This window comes from Scomber scombrus, chromosome 1, assembly GCF_963691925.1.
Source record: "Scomber scombrus chromosome 1, fScoSco1.1, whole genome shotgun sequence".
NCBI lineage: Eukaryota > Metazoa > Chordata > Actinopteri > Scombriformes > Scombridae > Scomber > Scomber scombrus.
The window spans coordinates 14,932,540-14,944,858 of NC_084970.1; the positions used below are offsets into that span (position 1 = coordinate 14,932,540).

General features: G+C 38.4%; 1 protein-coding gene across 1 annotated transcript in view; it reads left to right on the forward strand.

Annotated features, from left to right (window-relative positions):
• Nucleotides 1–12,319, forward strand: part of ush2a (Usher syndrome 2A (autosomal recessive, mild)) — a 231,796-nt gene that overhangs the window by 108,247 nt on the left and 111,230 nt on the right. Inside the window, 7 exon segments of the mRNA XM_062427527.1 lie at nucleotides 1,674–1,814; nucleotides 2,916–2,991; nucleotides 3,349–3,356; nucleotides 3,359–3,433; nucleotides 4,659–4,818; nucleotides 9,292–9,454; nucleotides 9,534–9,681. Of these exon segments, the coding sequence (XP_062283511.1) occupies nucleotides 1,674–1,814; nucleotides 2,916–2,991; nucleotides 3,349–3,356; nucleotides 3,359–3,433; nucleotides 4,659–4,818; nucleotides 9,292–9,454; nucleotides 9,534–9,681 (771 nt within the window).

Consider the following 12,319-nt stretch of genomic DNA (forward strand, 5'->3'; position numbering starts at 1 on the left):
TTGACGCTCAGTAAAAACACATTCACGCTGTCTGTTTCTTTGTCTCCACAAACACACATACTCACACACTGTCCTAGGTAACCCTGTTAATGTCTCCTTGGCAAGTCCCCAGATTTAGGAGACTGTTTCCATTTGGAACAAGACACTCAGGACTACCCCGATGATGTCATACCCTGGCATCACTCCTTTTCTCTCTCTCTCTCTGTTGCTCATTTTTCGATCTTTCCTCACTTCATCTTTTATACCGATGATGATGTGTGTGCGTCCGGCCGCTGCTGCTATTTGTCCCTCCCCTCATCCACTCTGCCATGTCTCCAGGCAAATATGAAGATGAGCTCTCTGTCTCCGTCTCTCTCAGTGTCTCTCTCTCTGCTCTCCATTCCCTTCCTCTCTCTTTGCCAGACATTAAGTCCACCATGATAAGGCTTCTGGTTAATTTATGATGGCCTCAACACCTGACTGCAGAATTACACCAATGGCTAAAAAACACAGAAAGCAAATGAGGGTGTAATGGCAGCAGAGTGGGGCCCTGGCCCCTAATTGAATTAAAATATATGGGTAACAGAGAGAGAGAGAGAGAGTGAGAGAGAGAGGCAGGATGGCGGAAAGCAAGAGAGATAGAGAGAGAAAGGAAAGTAAGACAAGTAGAGGGTGACTGAGGGTGAGGAGAATTGGAGAGGTTGGAAGAGAAGAGAGTGGGTGTAAAAGAGTGACTGAAGAAATACTGTATGGAGAGGAGTGGAGAGTGCCGAGACAGCTAGCACAAAAAAAAGCAATGTGAGACGACTGAAGCTTTACAATGAGTATACACTCTCATCATTTGTCAAATCCAGGAAGTTTGCTTAGCAACAGTAAGACTTAGAAATGAACAAGTAAAGCACTTTCATTTCACTTTTGAAGCACACTGACACATGATCTAACACACATTGAAGGGGAACAGTGAAGTGCATTTACTCAGATAGGGTGTTTAACGTGATTGGCTGATACTGGAGCCTTTTCACTAGTTTTAAGTGACTATATTCACAATTTCATTATATTCATTGTGCAACAAATAAGTATATACAGAATATGCATATTGTCAGAGTGAATACAATATCACTTCTGCTGTGGAATGACACTTCACAAACCATGTACTGATATTGTTTCTATTGGACAGCTGCAGCTGCTTCCACAGACTCACCAAAACAACTACCTCATAGATGCCAAATATAACCAAACCAAACCAAATATATTCATCTGTAGATATGCAGCACTGTACATTCTGTTACATTAGTGGGCAATACACTTATAATATGTACGTACTGTAAGAAAAACAAAAAGATTTAAAAAAAAAAAAAAAAAAAAAAAAAACATTTTCAACATCTCTCTTTGGGTTAAAGAGTGCACAAACATTCATTTTTAACTCTTAATTTTTGGGCCTTGGGCTAGATAGCAGCGGTAGAGAGATGACAGGAAAAGAAGAAGAGAAGGAGAGAGATGCAACACTAGTCCCAAGACGCTTACCAGTTCATGCTCGTTGTCTCAACCTCAAAACCATAGAGGCACACCCCACAATAAATTGAGTATCTCCTCTATGAAACACACTTGTTATGACCCTTCTTTCACTGCCTCTGTGTATATTTTCGGTATCTATCTGGTCCACTCCTCCTCCAACATACTCATGTGTTTTCCAGGTGTGTTGTCAGGTCTCACCCCCTCCACTCGGTACATCATCACTGTAAGCATCTGTATTCCTCTTGGCTGCACAGAGAGTCTTCGTAATGACAATGGTGATGATAATGATTTGAGATCAAGCCTCACAACCCCGGAGGAAGGTATGACTGCAAATCACAAGCACACACACGGATCCACAGACCCATGAACAGAAAATCTCTCTCACTCCATCGGTTGCCAGTAGCATTCATTTATGATGGCTTTTAAGTTCAGACACAGACAGAAAAAAACAAAACACACGTCACACTCTTCCTGTCGCCTCAGTGACAGAGATTTTTAGCTCTAAGAGGGGAGAGGTCAGAATGAAATAAACAGGAACAGGAAAATGAGCTGAATGGGGGGGAGAATGAGGCATTTTACAACAAAATGAAGGACATATTATATCGAGGGGAGAAATGTTTTTCTTATCTGGGAAGAGTGGAAGAGGAAAAGAAAGATTTTTCTTCATATGTTAGTCACTGCATTAATCTGTGTTGGACTAACTGGCCTTGTTGGGGAGATAATGTGACGGCAGGGGTCAGTGCAGAGACAGCAAAAATCAATCTGAAGTAAAAGAAAAAAACAGATTACTGTATTGATTCTCACTGAGACCAGAGTTAAGAGACTAAACCATGTTAGGAAGACTGGAGAAAGAACTTATCTAGAACTCCTTTTCCAAAGTCTTTTTTAAAACACTCATAAAGACACATTTACACCCCCTTCCCCTTAAGCAGAGGAACATTTATCACCCTTTTCACAAGATTAAGGAACATAAGATCATGTTTTTTTTCTTCTTTAATACCTTGCAGTCTTTTAAACAATTATCTAAAACTGTGTCAGTGTTGAGTATTATGTGAAATTAAATTACAATTTACATAATGTGTACACAATTTTAAATCTTTGACATCTAAAGCTATAGAATAAGAGGCTGTGTAAAATTAGTGTTAGACTCATCATTTTATACTATTTAGTTTAAAGTAGATTCATTCACTATAGAAATATTTTAATGTTGATACTATTTGTTGCAATTCAAATTACTACTTTTTCCCTAAATATATAAAATAATAATATATAAATAATACTGTATATTATAATTAAATTGTTTAAAATATACAATATGTTTTGGAAATAATGATAATATGGGTGTATTATTTGTTTTCATTTGCTTATACCTACCATTATATTTTCCGTAACATTGAGCACTCTTTAAAAACAAATTTCAGCTCCAGATGGGGTGTCTCCTCCAGCTGCAATCTCAACCCCCTCAGCTCTCTATGTTACCTGGGAACCTCCAGCAAGGTAACACACAACACATCATCTCGATCTACTTTACATACAAGACAAATGTTCATGTTGTTATATTGTTCTTTTGTAAGTTGTAAAGTGTTAAATAAGAAAGTTCACACCAGATCTTTTGGACAACATGGTATAAAGTTTACCTGCATTCTGTTTTACCTGATCTACTTGAATATGCATAAAAAAACCTACTGTTGTATAAAAATATCAGTTAAGCTAATTTTATTCAGCCCATATTTTTTCACCCAGAATAAATATATCTTGAATATATATGGCATATAATTTAACATCAAAATAGTATAATATTTTGAAATAAACATGCTAATATTACCCTCATTTCACTTTTTGTTTCACTGATAGGCCCAATGGAGCATTACAGAGTACCTCCTCTATCACAACAACCAAATGGTCTACAGGGGGAAAGACAGACAACACAACATCACTGGTAAAAGAGAGAGAGAGAGAGAGAGAGAGAGAGAGAGAGAGAGAGAGAGAGAGAGAGAGAGAGAGAGAGAGAGAGAGAGAGAGAGAGAGAGAGAGAGAGAGAGAGAGAGAGAGAGAGAGAGAGAGAGAGAGAGAGAGAGAGAGAGAGAGAGAGAGAAAGCGTGTGTGCATGCGCACTGTGGAGGCATGAGGCCTTGGTGTAAAGAGAAGGGGAAGAGTGAAGAAAAGCAAAATGGAGTGGGGGATTAGCATTTGAAAGAGGGAAGAGCATCTCAGTGCTTACCAAGGGAATAGCACTTTGAAAAAGAGCACTAAACACACACACACACACACGCATTTGAAAATGAAGCAGCAGAGAAACAAAGAACACTAAACATTAGCGCACATGCATACACATGATTTGCTTTGAAAGGTTTCACTAAAGAGACTTAAAGAAGGTACGAAACATGTCATACCACTGAGACTAGAGTGTTGCACCAGGATGTGAATAGATACACACAGCAAGACACACTTATCGCACAGCTCCTCATTGACAGACAAACACATACATGCACAACAGAACATACAGGCTACAAGAATGTACACTCTTATATGGCATTTTTATGAGCAGAATAAATTATCACTCGTTTAAATTTTACAGACATACAGGTAGACACACACACACACACACACACACACACACACACACACACACAACAAAACATCACACTGCCTAACAGTGTATTTTTGTGTCTTTGTAAGTTAATGAAGGCAAGAGAGCACATATCATTCATGCTGGGTTAATAATGTCGAGTGTCTGATGTTCACAGTGATTGGAAGGATTATGGACATAGTAATTACACAGTATGCACAAGAGTAGATTGTGTTACAGAGAGTGAGATTGCAACAGTGGAACAGATGGAGAATAGTTTTGAGACTGTGACAAAGATAGAGACTGAAAGAGAAACAATGATCAAGTTACAGAGCCAACAGGAGAGAGAGTGAATACTCTATATTTAGGGCAACTTTAGTCTCATGATGTAATTCAAGATTTAGTTTTATGAATCTGAGTTATCATTGAACAGTGTGTATTTTTATGCCTGTCCCTGTCTCTTGCCAACTTGGTGTGTGTGTGTGTGTGTGTGTGTGCGTGTGTGCGTGTGCGTGTGTGTGTGTGTGTGTGTGTGTGTGTGTGTGTGTGTGTGTGTGTGTGTGTGTGTGTGTGTGTGTGTGAGTGTGTGTTTCAGGTCTCGGTGTGTTTTCCACCCATGTCTTTGTACTGAGTGTATGCACTTCCGTGGGGTGCACCAACAGTTCACAAGTTACAATGTTGACCTCTCAGCTTCCTCCTGGGCCTCTACAAGCGCCAACTCTTACCCTGCTGGACTCGCGGACTCTTCTGGTGGAGTAAGAACCCACACATTCACACACTCACACATGTATGCTTTCTCATACTCTCAGAACTGTCTTTCATGCATGGTGAGTAAATACATATATACACACTGTGCATTTACTATACATCAAAAAGTCACACATAGCAGGCCTTTTGAAGCGACACACTGTATGGCAACGTAGTTTTAAAACAGCCATTTTAATTATTTGTTTATTCACTGCAACAGTATGTGTTAGGTGTATGAATCTGACACAATGGCAATGTTAGCATGTGTGTGTGTGTACTGTACACATACAGTATTTTGTTTTTAGAGAAAGAGTGATTCAGGATCAGTGAAAATTATAGGGTAAAAATAGAAATAATTCAAGACATATTATAGCTTTTAATTTAATCCACTGTGTCTGTAAAATATAAAGAGAGAGGGGAAGGGAAAGAGAGAGGCAGTGACTTTCTGCAGTTGTGTTTACCATGCAGAATATTCTTCTGCACTTGACCTTTCACCTTTAAAAGGGAGGGGACAGAGGAAGATGGATCTCTGCACTTTTTCCATCTTGTTCCAGTGCATGTTCCTCTTTTTTTGCATATGTGTGTCTGTAAGAGTCAATCTGCGTGAAAGCCTTTAGGCTCACTTACAGTGGGACTCACCACAGGAGGGTACAGTGCCACTCATACGTGTGTACATTCACACACACAAACATTCACACAGGCATATAGCCATGCACAATGGTCAGAAGGTGAGTGAGAGCATGAAGAAGGAGTAAATCGAAAGCACACTGTTTCTGAGTGGAAATGAGTTTGTGTGTGAATGTGTGTGGTTAATGTGACCATCTAGGTAATGATGATACTGGGTGAGCAGTGCATCTACATATATACATATGCATATGCACCTGAATGTACTGTAGGAGTAGTAACAGTGAAAATGAATCATAGAACTGATGGGCCTAATTTGAATGTTCTTATCCTCCTAAATTTGTTCCACGCCATTATTAAAGAGTGCATAAGGCACTCATTTGTTTTTATTCACCTGACATTGGATACGATCTAAAACTAAATGTTAAAAAAAAAAACAAATAGGATTGATTGATTGACAGTAAGGATAATAAGGCCTCTAAAGCAAAAATGGCACAAAAATCATATAATAATACTAACAATATAACAAGTTGATGCAGTGGTGAAATGTGATTAAATGGTGACACACACATGCATATAAATTGTCTTGATTTATCTCAAATCCATTGTCTAAGTAACTTGATTGAAACAGTTTATATTTTGCATATGCCCACTTACTATGGAGCCAAAAAACAGTGTCAGTTCTCCAGTTTACCAAAATGTACATGTGGCCAGTCATGACCACATGTTAATTTAGATTTTACTCACAATTATCTGGAAACAAAACATTTTGACAAATTCCATACGTTCCAGTTAAAATCATTTCTGAATGGAAACTTTTCATGAAAGAGGCCAATAATGTCACGCAAAGGAAACAAGCCAAGTATTTGTATATTTAGTCTATAAACAGTTGACAGCATGAAAACAAATTACTTGGTGTAATATATCATCCATAAGAGTATTGCTGTCTGTAGGACGGTGAAATGTATCATACCCTGGGCTTTTAAAATGTTTTTCAACTATAAATTCACTAGTGTGGGAAGGATGTGTATTGCCTTGTTAGCACATTGGTAACAGGCAGAGGTTGAGAGATCATACTTTGTCAATATCTCTCTATTGTGTCTGTGAGAAAAGCTCAGAGAGAGAGAGCTCATCTGTGAGAAATGTGAAGACAGAAAAAGGGAAAGTGGACCAGTGAGAAGAGTAAAAGATAAATTGTGAGCTTTAAGGGAAAGAACGGAGGGAAACATAAGAAATAAAAAAAGACAAACATAGTGAGAGAGAGACTGTGAGAAAGGTTTAGGGAGGCTGTAGAATGTGAACAAAACAATATCAGCAGATGTATTCCTTGCCCTCATCTTACAATACCTGACACAAATACATTCATAGAACATGCAATCAGACACAACTGCAACACTGTAGGACATGCTCACAGTCACAAACACACCAAACCTGATCACACACATTACATAATGTAGAATATACTATACCTAGCTTGACTAAAACAGCCCTAAATTAATTTACTGACGTTTCTTTCTGATATGATTTAATTCTCAATATTTGAATGTCTTTTTCATAATTATTTGATACACCAATACCCTTTTGTGGAGTGTGAAATGTAGAGCAGCAGGAAAAATCTGAGGGAAGGGTAGCCCATCAGACAGGTTGGCATTCCATAGACTGTGATGCAGAATTGAAAACCTAAAGTGCATGGTTTTCAATTTACTGTAATATGCACTTGTCTGTTTCTTTTCATAACACACTCTTAAAACCAATGGTTTTCTAAAACCATTACCATATTGAATTATGATACAGATTATTACAACTCCCCTCTGATTTAGTTTTTCAAAAGTGGACATACATCACAGTGCCAATCGACAGCATATTAATCTTAAAATAAATGTGATAGATTAGCCACAGTGGCTAATTGTGTGCTAACACACACTCATCAGTCATTCAAAAACTGGCTTTTAATGGGAGGAACCAAGAAAGGAATCCATCACGTTTTAAAATGGCCTCCCCTTGCTACTATGCCCAGGGGGCTGGGCTACTCTGTGGGAATTTCAAGACTATTTATAAAAAATATGTTTTGGTGCTCCTCTGTAAATTATTTCCTAGCTGTGTTTTTCTCAACATTAATAACATTCATCAGACTCTTTGAACATTTGAGTCAGCATGTGTAATTTTCAACACACTTGTAAATGACTTACAAGTACTACTACAGCGCTGTATTTTACAAGTTGAAATTAAATTGAAATGAAATGAACTATGAAATGAAATAAAAAGCTCAGTATTTAGTATGATTAAATGTAGTTTTTTGTGCAACTTGCACAACATAATAAGTTATTTCACCACAGCTTAAAATCTATCCGACAACTTCTGCAGAAACAAGTCACAACACTGTGATTGTCTTCTCCCTCTTTCTCTCTATTGGGGATGATTTTACTGCTTTAAGTGTGTGTGTGTGTGTGTGTGTGTGTGTGTGTGTGTGTGTGTGTGTGTGTGTGTGTGTGTGTGTGTGTGTGTGTGTGTGTGTGTGTGTGTGTGTGTGTGTGTGTGTGTGTGTGTGTGTGTGTGTGTGTGCGTGTGTGCGTGTGTGTGTGCATGTGCTCTGTCAAAGGCTGCTGTTGGGGACAAATTTCCGATTTAGCTGTGGACAGCTTGTCCAACTGGGAGCAAAAGCTATGTCCCCAAGTGGTAAAATACAGATTTTTAGGTCAGTGGTTAAAGTTAGGGTAAAAGTTTGGGTTTAAACACCTAGTGGTTAGGACAAGTCTGCATGAAATAAATGTAAGTCTATCTAATGTCCCAAAAGTGACCTTTGACAACATTTGCGTGTATGTGTGTGGTGTGAGAAACCTTAGCTCAGCATTGTGTTTCCATCTACTCCATCTATTTGCAAACACATTGATAAAGGCTCACACATGCAGGCACAGATACACAGAGCAACTTCAGACAAAAGAACGTCCCATGAATCCCACAGATATTTTTCAGTTTTACTGTCTTTAATTTCAGTATTTCTGTTCTTAATGGTAACACTGTATTATCAAAACCAGTGTGCTGTAACATAAATAGATACATATGTGACAACAGAATACTTATTTAAGTCTTGCAAAACAAATAATAAATTGACTCATGTAGCCAATGAAGTTCAACAAAGTTCTTTGACGTGTAAGACGTCATCTGATTCTACAGTATTTTTATCAGTGGTCTTCTGTGTTCAAAACATAAAGAAGACAGTCCAGGATTTTAGTTAATTTATTGAATTATACATTAGCATATAAATTAAATTTAAAATGTGTACATTTCTATTTCTTTATTGCAAGTCACAACTCAAAGTTATCTTTACACCTGAATGTAGTCAGCTACAGTGACCTTGGTCAACACAGTGAAGAAGTATGTCAGCTAGTGAAGCCATGTGGAGTTTTCCAACAATGATGGAGTTCTGTGTCATGAAGGCATACACCTGTAAGAACTAGCATTTCAGGCTGTTGCTAAACAGAAAAGTTACTGAGCTGAAGATGAAATAACATCAGCCTTACTGTTGAATCTGAAAAGTAACTGGACACTGCATTCATCTGATTCATGTAGTGAAGTAAAATGTAAAACATTTCCCTCTGAAATTATGGGAAGTTTCACAAAATGGGAATATTTAAGTTAGGATCTAGTCTCTGAAAACTTCAGTTAGGGTCATAACCTTCATAAACATCTGCGGTTCGATTCTGGCAGCAGACCCTTATTACATGTTGCCACCCCATCTTTCTCTTACCTCTTCATTTCCTGCCACCCCAGTTCAGTTAGATGCAGTTTTGGAGTGAATTATTTGTTAGTTAGTATTTGTTTCTTTCATCTTTTCTAATTCCCCTCTCCATCTCCAGGTGGTCCCGGCCCTCTCAGGTCAATGGTGTTTTAGAGTTCTACTCCATCTTCCTCTCACATGGCGGGTTAGAGCCTGTGTTAGCCTACAACAGCTCAGCACTTTCTGAAGACCACACACTCCGCAACCTAACCCCTGGAACAGCCTACACCGTCTTACTAGCCGTGAGTCCCTTACTCTTTCATCTTTCTGATTCCCATTGTTACCTTCATCCATACATTAATGTGTTTGTGTGCACGCCAGGCCTGCACAGGAGGTGGCTGTACCCTAAGCCCCCCCAGCCAGGCTCAGACTGAGGAGAGCACCCCAGAGAATGTTCCTGCACCACTGGTCACTCCTTTGTCCCCCCATGCTCTCAACGTCAGCTGGACACCTCCTGATACTCCAAATGGTGAGAAGACACATGCTTACTCTAGCAAATACACTCTAACACAGAGACAAAAACATTTAAATGCACATAAACATTTATCAACATTGACATTTAGAGTAAAGTCAAGTATGAGATAACTACAGTCACACACACGCACTCACAAGCTTACAATGACATGTGGGTTTAAATATTATATAATATATTTTATTAGATACAGTTAAGTGATTGGAAACTTAGTGAATGAGAAAAAAAGTGTAGAAAAAAGACAAACAATGACAAGAATCATGATAAAACAGCACAAGTTGAACTGTTGAATAGAATACAACTTGTCAGTATTTACCATAACCCAATCATAAATCCAACACATATCAAGACCTGTACATTGTACAAATACCCTGTACATGTGACCATAAAACAAGAACAATTCTTGTGTGTGAGAGAGATAACACAGATACAGAGATGGAAAAGAAGAAAATAGAAACCAAAAAGAAGGGCATAAGGTAGAGAGAGACAGAAGAGACGGCGTGAGAGAACATACAATTTGAGGCAGAGGCTGACGGACACCAAGAGTGACAGGGCAGTGCTTCACCGCGCTCCTTTAAGTGGATGAAAAGTGCTCCCTTTTGACTGAATGGAGAACTGCAGGCTGAAAGCACATAGATTCACAGTGGCTTCCCTTTTCTCTCAGTTTTCTCTCTTTTTCTTACCTTCATCTAATTTACTTGGAACCAATTAAAATCCATCTCACAGACCTTGGCCAAGGTGTATTTCATTTGCATCGGATCTCAATTTGGAATATGGTTATTGACTTGATCTGTCAAGATCTTTTTTAAAGTTATCACACAACTGTGCATATATTTTAACATAAACAGATTAACAGAAGTGTTTCCGGCACAACACAGTTTTGAATTAAAATGCATGAAGTAAAATTTCCTCCAAGTGTAACTACATAACATACTAAGGTGTTGCAGTGAGAAAGATCTCAGAGTGATGCATCATCAATCAGTATATTTGTATCTGAAGTTTTGGGAAAACATACAAATTTGCAAAAATTCAAAATATTGCAAATAGTTTATAACTGTGAAAGGCAACTGTTTGCTCTAGGCCACATCATGCTCTAAAATCGGTACAAAACATAGTTGATGTTTTTATTTTATTTTTTATTTTAATTTTTTAAAACTCCATTCGAATTGGTTATGACTACAACCCATGAACATTCAGTAATCTACAGAATACAACTGTAAACTTACACTGTAAACATCAACCTATAAATTGAATAGAAATGTTCAGACCAGAGAAAAAAAAAACTGAATCAGTAATAAACCCTAATAAAAGAAATTAAAGAAAATATGTATATAATATCTTAGCATAAAGTATACCTTCAAAAAGCTTTGAAATATATTATGAAATATGAATGCTCCTTTTATGAAGTATCTTACTTAGCACCTAGGTCAATCTTTCATGATCTCCTTTTGTCTTTTTAAAACTCAAAAATAGCTCAAATATAGTAGGTTCGAGTAACATTATTTGCCACAAAGTATCCTGGAGACTGTGTATTTCTTATGAATAGAACAGTAACATGAATTATCAAGGACTGTATTAACGAGTGCTGTATCTTATAACACCAAATGAATTGAGTGATGAAAACCATCTGAGGATTTCCCACCCCATTTCACAGCCTCTAACATACAAATGCACTGCCACATATTATCAAATGTTACTGCCACGCTCGTTAAAGTATGTGTAATTCCATAATGCGTGTGTGTGTAATGTGAATCGTGTGTGTTTTACGCTTAATGCCACATGAGTGCATTTCGCACCATAAACCCTGTGATGTGTGTGCATATTAGCCTGGATAAATTACTTAAAGCTTTTCTCATCTGATGACAGAAATTTATAACAAGGGAGACACTTAATCATGATTACCCGATTATCTCATGCTTAAAAAGCTTTAATTTTTGCTTAAAAAGGGAGAAGAGCTCAGTGTCTTTTTTTTCCATTTAATTTTTTTCCCATAAATGGACGGCAAAAATGATGATGATGACTGCAATGGGCTCCAGAGGAGTGAGATCCTGTTTTATTTTCTCTCTCTCTCTCTCTCTCTCTCTCTTCTCTCTCTCTCTCTCCCTCTCTCTCACTCGTCCTCTCTCTCTCTCTCTCTCTCTCTCTCTCTCTCTCTCTCCTCTCTCTCTCTCTCTCTCTCTCTCTCTCTCTCTCTCTCTCTCTCTCTCTCTCTCTCTCTCTCTCTCTCTCTCTCTCTCTCTCTCTCCTCTCTCTCTCTCTCTCTCTCTCTCTCTCTCTCTCTCTCTCTCTCTCTCTCCCTCTCTCTCTCTCTCTCTCCCTCTCTCTCTCTCTCTCTCTCTCTCTTTCCCCCCTTCTCCCAATTCCGCAGGATTTGTGGGGGATAATCCTCTCGGGGATTAGGTCGGGGCAACACGCAGACAAAGAGGGGAAATAAGCCTGTTATGCATTCGCTGCTTCATTTCCCAACCTGTCTTTATTACAAACTATACTGATATGGGCTTATTCACACACACAAGCACACAGAAGTCCGCACGCATATACACTCACACTCTCACACACATGTGATTGGCCACATTAAGAGCTTCCCAGATGTAGCTGGCGTCCGTGGGGTTTTGTGTCTTCATTTCCCTGATAG